At 39.1% G+C, this 12220-nt stretch overlaps 1 protein-coding gene across 1 annotated transcript in view; it reads left to right on the top strand.

Moving 5' to 3' along the window:
* Window positions 1-1603: 1603 nt before the first annotated feature.
* Window positions 1604-12220, top strand: part of LOC149105391 (uncharacterized) — a 50142-nt gene continuing 39525 nt past the window's right edge. The window contains exons 1-3 of the mRNA XM_089271631.1: window positions 1604-1775; window positions 2209-2283; window positions 8581-8640. Of these exons, the coding sequence (XP_089127757.1) occupies window positions 1705-1775; window positions 2209-2283; window positions 8581-8640 (206 nt within the window). The 5' untranslated portion in view covers window positions 1604-1704. The remainder of the gene's footprint in view (window positions 1776-2208; window positions 2284-8580; window positions 8641-12220) is intronic.

Raw genomic sequence — 12220 nt, forward strand, 5'->3', positions numbered from 1 at the left:
TATAGTGGAATTATGTCACAAATGCTCCATTTAAAAGCGTCGAAGCTACTATAAGTTACCAAAATATTTTTGCTAAACTCTGGTGTTGATTTTGCTTTTGTTTTTCCAGAAGTGTTTCTCCGATTTTTTTCTTTCTCATTGCTGTTGCCGTTTTTTCGATCTGCAGAGATCTATCCTACAACGAAATTGAATACTTGCCGCAGAATTTCGGCAAAGCGTCGAGTATTTTGTAAGTATCTTTACCTAAGAGGAGCTTTTATAGCATAACTGAAGTAGACTATGTGCTTTGATTTGCTATTCGCGCTGTCCCTTACTAAGCGAGTAATAAGGAAACAATTGTTAACTACAAGTATGTTAAAAGATGACCCATAGAATAACTATTTTCGTCGATTTCTAGGAGTTTGCAGCATAACTCGATAGACATCATTTCAAATAAGACGTTTACCACTTATGCTCAATATCTGTATGTATTTCAAAGCAATATATAAGTATCAAATGTATTTTTATTATGTTATTATTATTTTTTTTTTTTTCATGTTCAAATTTTTTTTACTAATAAAGGTCTAAAATAACCAATTTACAGTAACAGGAAAAAAAGTAGGGTTTTTTATGCTTTTCAATTAGAATTACCCACGAAAAAAAAAAAGATTTTATATGTGAAGAATATCTTAGAAACTTCTGCATAAGCACCAATTCCTCTGCCCTGTCTTGTTGCTGTTAAATACATCGCCTTATTGCTCGGCAAAGAGCATTTTTCAAACGCAGCCTTGAATAAGGAGAACAATATATTAAGATCACATGCTAAGAGGGCAATTTTCCTTCGAACACGGTGAACGAGTGAAATCCTCTGAGAAACCCCGCCATCTTTAATTGCTTAATCTTTTAAGAGGAAAAATTGTCAAAGTTTTAGAATAGACCATCAACTCTCATTCCATCAAGCGTAATTAAGTTACATTTTAAATTTACAGTAACATTTTTGCTGGTACGAAACATCGTTGCTGAAAAAGTATTTTTTTATTCTACTGAATTTTGTATAATCGCACATCTGTGAGCGTTCTGCGGAAGTAAAGAAGTGCTTCAATAAATTAACGTTCTTGATAACTGCAGAAGAAAATAAAACTCCATCCTAACTTCAGATGAAACTAATAGTAAATTATACACACAGTCCCCTTATCTTCTCCTTTCGTAATCTCATTTTCTTAACCTTTAGATTTGTGTTTGGAAACGGATTGAAAAATATTCCTTACCGAGCCTTCTATAATGTGTATACGGACCGAGTTAACCATGAAGAACAGATCATGTAAGTAATGAGAAGTAAACTAGTTGAATTTACAAAGTAAACGGCACCATGCTAACTATTACTGGCACAAGATTGCGAAAAAACGGCATCGAATGATAATATTCTTTTTCGCTTGATGTACTTTGGCTTTCCTTTCATCGGTCGAGAGCCCACGACGTGACCTGCAACTGATAACTGCCTGCTGAAAAAAAGATGCATAAGTAACAATGTTTCTTATTATTATTATTATTATTATTATTATTATTATTATTATTATTATTATCATTATTATCATCATTATTATTATTATTAATTTGACAAATAACTGCACAGCGTTGACATACAATATCCAGCACACCAACTGAACATTTAGCAACTCGTTATGCTAGTTTCCTATCTTATATCCTTCCTGTTATTGTTCCAGAATGTTGTCGGATAATCCAATAGAGACAATCGAACCAGAAGCATTCAGACGTGGCGCCCCTCATCTACTAATGTAGGTTATTTCTTAATGCACTTATATCAGTATTATATCCACGATGACTAGACCACTTGGTTCGACATGAAGTGATAAAAACTGAATCAGTGAGCCATCAATCCAGAACTGTTTTAATGACATGCTGATCATGCAGGTTCATGAGGCTTTCATAAGATGCATCTCATGTTGGTAAATTCTACGTGAATCAGTACACGTAATATTTTTTTCTATACTCTCGAACCTTAATTAAAAAGTTTACATTTAGATAATTTAGTTAAACAAGGGTCCAAACAACAAGTATTGCAACACGAAAAAACAAGGTTTTAAACAAAAAAGACCATTAGTTGATAGCCTTTACGACAATATTTTGCAATCTTTCAGTGCTTTATAAACGATTTTGTATTTTACATTGCAAATATTGTTTGCACTCTGTGTCCCTTTATTTTGACAGATATTTGCTACGGACGAAGCTGAAAATACTGAACCTTGAATCAGTGATCGGCCTTGGTGGCCTAGATTCTCAACTGTAATGTACCCAATATTTATTTACAGGAGGAGGCTTTTGTGTAACGTTTTGTACCTAAAAGCTACATATATGGCAATAAAACCTAGAGTATTTAAGGCAGTTTTTAAAGAAATCCCTCCAGCTCAAGTCCATAACATGGACAGATGACGTCATATGACTTTTATAAACAAAAGGTGGCTCAAAACAGCTTCCAGCACTTTCCAAGGTTTAGATTTTGACGGGCCATTATACACACTCTATACAGCATGATCCGACCAGAGTCAAAAAGAAAGGCACCAGCCAAGCTAAGTCAGCCTGTTCTCAAGTTTGTGGACGAAGCCAGCCTGCACGCCACTGCGCACGAACAGTCTTGAAGTTTTTCACCAGCAAAGGTACTAACCTATGCAGCACTGGACGACCAGTCGCCTGATGTTTTTATTACAGATTCCCTGCTCGAACAGCAGGAGTGGAAGGCCAAGAAGTGAACCTGGAAATAAGTACGATTACAGGTATTAACAGTAATCGCACACGGAGAGTCAACGGACTGCACATCCAGGACATTGAAAATCTGCACAAGTTTATTAAGGTTCTATTCGCATATTCTTAAGAGAAAATAGCAGCCAGTCAAGAAGACATAGCAACACCAGAAATGGCCGTGTCTTGGAAACATTTAAAAGAGATGGCACATCGCTTCCATAATCAGCCTGATGTAGAGATAGGCTTGCTAATTGGCCTTAATATTCCATCTGCAATCCAGATTCATCTACGGCAAAGAAAATTAGCATTGGACTCAAGAGAAAATGTTCGGGTGGACACTCATTGGTCCTGTGTGTCTAGACAGCAAAGAAGACATTGCATGAATGCGAGAGAGTCTTCAGAACCACTGCAATGTCCCAACAAGCAACAATATCAAAGAGGAACAAGCAGCAGTGCCAAAGACGACTCTTTAAAGTCTCCTTTGCAACCAGACACCATCTCAAAGATATAACTTCACCCCAGCAAGTCAAAGACATGATGCAGTTGGACTACAGTGTGCTTCACCACACCCGAAACATTCCAGGCACTGAGTAGAGTGAGTCAGTGGAGAAGAAACGTTTCCGAAGCATTTTCATTACCAACCTTCGCAGGAATGAAAAAGGAAATTGGGAGATGCCACTACCTTTCAAAACAGATGACGTGATTTTGCCGAACAAACTTGAGCAATGTATGAAAAGGCTACTTGGCATAAAAAGGAAGCTCCTTAAAAATGGCAAGACACTAAAACATGACATTACACTGAGTTCATCCAGAAGTTCTTTATCAAGATTCATGCCTGACTCATCCCGCCAGAGGAAAAGAGTACCAACGCTGGAAAGGTGACTGGTACCTCCTACATTTTGACATCTATCACCCTAAGAAATCAGGCCAGATACGTATAGTGTTCAACTGCAGTACCGTTTCTCAAGATCAGTCTCTCAAGAAACACCTCTTACAAGGACGCAATATGATGAATGGTCTGATTGGTGTACTCTCGCGATTTCGAAAAGAGCACACAGCAGTAACATGTGACATCGAACAGATGTGTCATAGTTTTCATGTCAATCCAGAGCACAGAGACTTTCTGAGATTTCTGTGGTCTAAAGGCAACAATGTCAATGGCCAAATTTGTGAATATCGCACGAAAGTCTCTCTGTCTGGGGCTGTCTGGCTGTTTGTCTGTCGCCAATTTTGGCCTCAATCAACTGCTGAAACTTGTTAAGAGCAGTTTTGTTAGGAAGCTGCAAACCTTCTGAAGAACAACTTCTATGTAGACGATAGATCAAAAGTCTTTTGTCACATCTTAAAGTGCTGTTGATGTCATCAGAAACAGGCAATTGATGTGTGCATCCGTCAGTTTGAGCTGACGCAATTTTGCTAGTAACAGTAAAATTGTGCTGGAAGCCATGCCTATTGAAGATCGTTCCAAAGACTTGAAGGATTTGAAAATTCGTCGAAATGTATTACCTGTCCAGAGCTTCAGCAACAAGGATGGCATGTTCCAGAACCGCCAGAGTGCCCAGAACAGAAATGAAAAGCTGAAGCAGACCAGCTCACTCTCTAGACTTGACCCCTTTCTCGACGAAAGAGAATTGCACAGAGTAGGAGGCCGCCTCCAGAAAGCCGCTTTAGCATATAAAATAAAACACCCCGTTGTTATGCCCAAGAAGAGTCACGCAAATGCGCTTCTGATCAGACAGTATCACAGTCGAGAACAAGGTCATCAAGGCTGTGGTATGACGCACAACACCCTCAGACAAGCTAGTTATTGGATTATAAACGGACGCTCCTCTGTTTCCCACCAGCTCCGAAAGTGCATTAGGATACATTAAAGATAGCCTGCGAGCAGGGTCACCTTTGAGTCACATGCGCGAGTGGCGAAGAGCACAGCGATTTGGCAAGAAGGAGTCTGGTGAAGAGGCTCGAAATGACCTTGTTTTGATACAGACCTCACTACTTTAAAACAAGTTGTTGCGATGCTGACCAGGTGCATTCGCATGATAAGAGCAGCGAGGACTGTATCAAAACAAGGTCAACTCCAGCCTCACTGCCATCCAAAGGCCAGGTCACTGAGCAGACAACTGTAAAATGGCCTATTCAATATAAAGACGCTGGTATGACCGGTGATCACTACATAAAATACAATTGACTGTTAATGCAAGTAAGGTAAAAAGTAAAATAAAAAGCTACTAAATATGTACAAAAACCTAAACACTACGTTTGTGTTGTGCTTTATCTAATTCTATTAAAAAGTTAGAAGTTTTAATTTTAAAACTTCTTAGTGTTTCTTAATGTTCGCCTTGAGAGAAGCAAACGTCGATTCTGTGAAGAATTTCCTCCTAACCCAAGATTGTGACCTGATCGAATTCAAGTTGAACGTGCCATCCGCATCCTATTGACAATTTATCAGATCCAGAGGCGCCTGAGCCAATCACGCTTAGTCACCTGCTTACTCTTGAAGAGAAAGTAGTTTTAACCCTCCCCCCGGATAATTTTTTCGCGACCAGACCTTTACTCAAGAAGAAGATAACGCAGAATTCAGTACCTGAAAGGCCATTTTAAGCGCCGATTTGAACAAGAGTATTGTCTGCTAGAACAGAAACATCAAAAATGGAATAATGTTAGCTCCGACAGTCAAGTTGGTGATGTTGTCCTCGTTCGTGACGAATCCTGTCCTAGGAAATCGCGGCCACTTGCCAGAGTAACCGAAGTCTGTACCAGTAAGGACGGACTTGTTCGGAAGGTCCTCCTCCTCGTCATCCAGTCCTGGAAAAAGAAGTTTTTTAAAGGAACCATCCACAAAGTTTGATCCTGACTTGCCACCCAATGAAGATGAAAGCGACAACTGATTCAAACACTGATAAAGGAACCTTTACTTCCGGAGGACGACCACGTCGGGGAGCCTAAACTGATTCTTCATATAGGAAAGATTAACATTAATCAAACTCTGAGAACACTTTAAGTTTTGATATTTCTTTATTAGTTAACACTTCGAAACGTTCTTACAATGTGTGAGGGGGGCCATGTAACGCCTTCTTAGTCGTTTAGATTGCGTGACGCATCCCGCCATGCCTTAGTTTTAGATACGGGACTCTGAGTTAGAGCTCCTTGTGCTAAGGAGAACGTTTCAAAATGCTACCTAGTGTTTTTGTAGCTTCGCTATCAGTTGAGTTTCACCTGAAGTCCCTTTCGAGTACGTTTCTTTACAGTCTTTGAAAGTTCTGAAACCGGAACATTAAGTGAGATATCTTGTCATCGTCGATTTGTAAACCGTAAGTCGTCACAACATTGTCGCTGAATAAACGCATTGGACTGTTAGACGTTTAATCTGAAAGCTGCGTTACAGCAACCCGTTCCATACGGAAAGGCGTCCTCTAAAGTATTTGACCGTCATCTTGCGTAAATCTTTGATATTGCGCATCCATATTATGGTGAATTGACACGTGTCAAAACAAGGTATCCGCTGACCAGTTTCAAGTGACCATATCCTAATCTAAGATTTAGAGCTCATCGAGGTACTGCTTTTCGATTAATCGGCAGGCTCAAGTCAGGTTAACTTACTGTAATTGGCTAAGACTACAATGGGCAACTAAAGTGTGGAGATATTGGCTGTAAAATTCGATTTTCGAGGGTCTTGGAAACATTTCTCCCCTTCCCTCCCCCTGCCCTCGCCCAAACAGTAATGATTTTTCTATATATTAGACTGCACAGACCACGGCGCCTACACAGCATCGAATTGGGGGGCAGGAATATCAGAGAATTAACGCTCGATGCAAATCAAATTGAATAAGTGGTGAAATTTCCTCAAGGTGTCTCAACCACTTTTGTCGCCCATTGTATATATTAGTATTTAGAGGTCGTATACTCCTGTTAAACTTGTGTTGGGGTCGCGTGACCATCCAAATCACGAGCTTAGCATTTGTTTCGATTTATACGTGCATCAAAAAACGTTTAAATTTGTTTTCCTCTCCTCGTCTCTATATCCTATCCATTTCTTTTATCACGTAGTTAGGTGTTGGGTTGTTAATGCCCTCACTTTTACTGGGCCAGACTATGTATTTATATATTTTTTAATTGATTTCCAATAAAGGGGTTTTGTCCCTTAAACCATAACCATGTTAGTCCTAATCTGCTGTTCTCTTATTTCCCAGTAAACAAAGGTCAGGCTGGCAGCCCAACAGGGATAAAGAATACAATGAGCGTTAACATGCCAATATATATATATATATATATATATATATATATATATTAAACACGAATCACAAAAAAAAATAATAATAACAAAACAACACATGATCTGTATATTTTTATAATATATGTAGCTTGTGTACCTAGTAAGGCTTTTATAGCGAGACCTCCATTGTTAATACCTACTTTAAACAAACAAACAAAGCATAATAAACCCAAAGCGATGTGTACAGCACCGCAAATGATCCCCGACCGCAAATGATCCCCAGACGGGAAATGATCCCAAAATTGGACCGCAAATGATCTCGAACCGCAAATTATCCCCGGTGTGGACCGCAAATGATCCCGCCGGAAAACGAGGAATGGCATGGAGTTTGTTTCTCGGGTCGAGATTTCAATTTTTAACCTTAACAGAAACAGGTCATGACTGACCATATTCTCCATATAGATAAAATTTTCATGATAAATAGTTCTCCTGATAGATTAAAATAAAGGCTCTGCGGAATACCTTGTAATCGGCTTTGCCTATAGTACAAAATTTCATAACAGTTTAACCGAAGCGAAAATTGCGAACGAATAAATAACGTCTGATAACTAGTGTCTAATTTTCTCGCCTGCACGTTTGGTCATACCCTGGGTGCTAAAGACTTTCAAGTGCGGTTTCCGGTTTTTGTGAATGACGCGAAATGAAAAAAAAAAAACCTCTGATATTAAGGGTACTCTTGTTATCGATTTTCAAAGTCAGTGGTAAGAAATTCTAACGGATATCGGGTTGTAGTGGTGCAACCTATGTATCAGGTTAAGGTTCATGATTTGGTCTGGAAATCCTACACGAAAACGGCTTACTGCTGCCATTCTACTTTTAGTCCGAAATGATATCCTGTCTCTCGATTTTTCTGCATATGTCTTCCACGGCTAATGAAGGTAAGTGTTAGATCATCGCTCAACTATGCAAGTACACCAACCTTTTACATAATCAGCACGGAATTTTTAGGCTGCGAATTTCAGATGCGAAAGCCAAACCGGCTTGGAGTGGTGAGATGCCGACTTTCTGGCTCACAGAATACCATTCGTAGGACTAAATGGTCACTAATACGTCACGATCGCTCTTACTGGTAACGTGGTATTAGCACAAATGTATACAAGCTGTTTTTGTCTTCGTTATGGTAGCATTAAGCTATTATTGTTGAAGATCGAGCCAATTGAGAAATGGTATCACTGTTTACGAGTTTTTATTGTGTCCCTGATTTTTGAGAAGAATTGTCAAGGGAACATGAGAATTATATTTAAACTGTAGTTTACTTTGTCAGTATATTTTCTTTACATTTATTCTAAGTTATCGTTTGGATGATGAAAATAAAATAAAGAAATAAAAACATGGAACAAGACTCCATGCCATTCCTCGTTTTCCGGCGGGGTCATTTGCGGTCTACATCGGGGATCATTTGCGGTTCGGGATCATTAACGGTCCAATTTGGGGATTATTCTCCGTCTGGGGATCATTTGAGGTCAGGGATCATTTGCGGTGCTGTACAGATGCAAAACACTTTTATCTCCGTTCATTGTCATGAAAGCGATGCTTAGTCTGTTCTTAATTTCTTCCTTTTTTTGCAGGCTGATGGAGAATCGAACTGCTAGAATATTAAAGTTCGAGAAACGATGTACAATATACCTGTTAGTATCCGGAAATAACCTTTTTGATGTAACTTTGTGTTGTGAAGATTTAAATCAACATTTTATCCGTAACCAAATTATATTCAGTTTGTTATTCGCATCGTAGAGAAAAATTCCGAGTCCCCAGCGGGAGTCGATATCATGACCATGCGCATCAAATTTTCTTTTCGGAATAACTTTAAAATCTTTCAGCTCACTATTCTTTAGTTGATTAACGGTTCTTTCCGGGACTTAAAAGCTGACTTGAAATTTGTTCAGCCAGAAACCCGGCGGCAGCGTGTGGATACCGCAAAACTAAGGGAACTCCAGTTGTGAAAGTTACAAGCCAGTTCCCAGTCCCCTATTAGCTTTTCATCAGTGGCAAGATTGTCACGAAGGGAACAACAATCGTGATCACAGGCCACCCAAGTTCTCAATGTTAAGCCGGCAGGGTTATTTTCAGTGGATTTATTCGCTTCGAGCGGCGGGCACTCCGGAAATCAGTGTCCGGCCTTGTCTTTCTTTTAGTAGTGGAAACCCACAGAACGATAAGTCGCCGAAATCGCGTTAGATCGGCCTGAGGAGCTGGCAAACAACAAAGAATACAACACAGTAACAGGGTAAGTAGATTTTATTCACAAAATATAAGAATAATTGACTTTTCAAGCAAAGCCGTTGCGTTCTCATACAAACCTTTATAAATTCAAACCGTTGTAACAGCACCTCCATATGCTGCAAGGCCAGAGTCGCGTTTCGCGTAGTCAAATTCGGTCGTTATGTAATAGTATATGCCATATGTCACGTTAGGCTGAACGTTCGCATAAAAGTGAAAAAAAAAGATAACATTGAGAGCTTGGGTCGCCTGTGTCGTGATCCAAAAAAAAAGAAACTTCGATTTTGAGTGATTGAATTAGCACAAAAAAGCCTAGCCTGCGTAACAGGTGTTAAATAGGGAAAGAGGGGGACTGGGAGAAAGGAAGAACGCCTGCTATAACAACCCTCTTGTGATTAATTCTGCTTTTGCTGGCGAACGCAAAATTCCCATTGGATAATATTCACCGTGTATTTTTAACAGCAAAAGTCCACAAAAATCAAAAATAGGTCGGTAAGGCTTAAGAAATAGAATTTCCCCTACTGTTTGATATAAGTAGGCCTTAGTAAAAGTTAAAATGTTATGTAGTTTTTTCGTCAAATATTTTGGTATTTCAGAGAAAAACGACATCGATTTCACGTCCAGACATCAACCTAAGGAGTGCTAGCTGGGCCGAAAATCGACCATTTTCAATATGTTCGCAAGTCACAACTATAAAGCGCAGAAACGTTGTAATACAACCAACTTAATGCAGAACTATTCCTTGTCCAAAAAATCAAAGTGCTCTGTGAGCAAACTCGTGAATTGAACACATGAATTAAAATAGTTTTTTGGTTATGTTTAATATTATCTAGTTTAGAGAATATTGTGGTTGATTTTCATGTTTAGAGTACGAGCAGTAGTTCAGTGTTCACTAATAAGGTACCAAAGAAACAAAGTAAGAAAACTAGCATTTGGATAAGAAGGCATTACAATTGAAACGATCATGCTTTTACATTTGACAAGGGTGGACGACGGCATGTGTTTTAAACATTTTTCATTTTTGTTTCTGGTTCACCAAGAAATAGTTGGCAGTAAATGTGGGTGAAAAGCGAACATTGGAAATATTGAAAGATCAAGGCAATACTGTCTTAATGAAAACATTAATCATTCTCTCTTTATCAAATGAGATAAACCGAAACGAGTTTTAAGTTTTGTTGCAAAACGGCATTTTCAGGTTCTGCTTATATGGATGTACAAGGACACTTTCATGACATTTCCGATGGAAGTTTCCGATGATATGTGAAGATTTCGTGAAATGCAAAGTTTAGGCCATTTTTTCATTTCAAGTTGTAACAAGGCGACGAAGAAACGAGGGTTATGTTCCTTTGTCGAGGGAAACAGACAGACTTCCAGCTCATGTAACCAATGTAGGAAAATATAGAATGAACAAGTTGCCTAGAGCATCCACAGCGAAGAATATCTAGTTCCTTTGCAGCCTTTAGTTTCACTGGCTTTAAAAACAATGAAAATGATTGGAAGAAAAACTAGCCTGCGAGAGCATCCGGTGTTTTTTTGGCTCCTGGTTTTTTTGCGCATGAAACAAGAGCAGAAAAAAACAGGTGCCCTCGCATGCTAAAAAAAAACGCAAGCGATTTGATTGAGCCACGTGTTTATGAGCTAGGCAAATTCAACCAGAAGTCCGATATTTTCGGACTTCAAATCGGATCTCTCCAGGGTCGCTCGTTTCCCGACCTCTGGTCAAGGAGAACGAAGACTCTTGGTATGAGGCTGCTAGCATTCCAGTGGAAACCACCAACCAGTCTGTCCGCAGGAGCAATTTGTGATACCATCGGAGATTTCGATCTTATCTGATACTCAGTGCGTGTTTACCGAGCAGTGCGTAATTTTAGCAATTTGACCTTCAGGTTTGATTTGTTATACTTGATAAACGATTATACTGAGGCCTCATCCACATTACGCCAGAGAAATTTGAAAACGAAGCTTTATTTCTACGGTTAGGTCTTCCGTCCACAATAATTCGCCCCGAAAACGGGCGCTCTTCAAACGAAAACACTGTTCAAACCCGAGGAATTTGAAAACGCCGGCTTTGTGTTTTAATGTGGACGGAAAACATTTTCAAAATGGAGCTTTTCCAAAACGATGACGTCACGATTTCCTCAAACACAAATCCAGAATGACTGGCGATTGTTGCGGTTTCAAATCTCTCCAACGAAGTGTGGACGGAAAACATTTGACGTGTTTTCAGAGTGATTAACATCCTTTTCAAATTTCTCCGATGTAGTGTGGATGGCGCATGAGTGTTTGCAGTTCCTGGGTAGCCATTCAAAGTTAACGCTTACATCCTGCATGAAATTGCCACAAGTAGATTTCTACTTCTATAAAATGAAGTCCACTTGTTCCGCTTGCTCGGATTCGAATTTGAAATTTGTATACGTTTTGGCGCGAAAACATGGGTGTGACATAATGATTTACAGCTTACCCCTAATTCCCTAGGCCCGGTTGTTCGAAAGCCGATTAACGCTAATCCAGGATTAAAAGTTAATCAGAGTTCTAATTTCTCTTGAATAAAAGTGTTTTCACTGTCCATGTTTCCTGGAGTTTGACATAAGTCAAAGCCAAAATTGAGGGACAAAAAATTTGAACAGAAAACTTCACTGAAATGTTACAAAATTGGAATAAAAATTTACGCTAATCCTGGATTAGCTTAATCGTGCTTTGAACAACCCGGGCCTGGAGTTTTTTGAAATATTTCAGAGCGAGCGTACGTAAGCAGAAAAGTAAGCCATATGCCCAGTAACCACAGCCATGCATAAGATCAGGAGCAATAATGATTATGGCTCCTGATAATATCAGATTTCAAGACATCGTTTATTTAAAGTTGAACAAATGACAGTCCAAAATATTAAAAATTATCAACAAAAAAAGCTCAACTTGAGGTTTATTAAAACTGATAAGAAAACAAGAAGTTATATTTTTTCTTTGCCGCGCGACAAAAGCCGAGAAAAT

The sequence above is a fragment of the Orbicella faveolata genome, unplaced genomic scaffold (genome assembly GCF_042242905.1).
Source record: "Orbicella faveolata isolate gen_17 unplaced genomic scaffold, um_ofav_v1 contig_34, whole genome shotgun sequence".
Taxonomy (NCBI): domain Eukaryota; kingdom Metazoa; phylum Cnidaria; class Anthozoa; order Scleractinia; family Merulinidae; genus Orbicella; species Orbicella faveolata.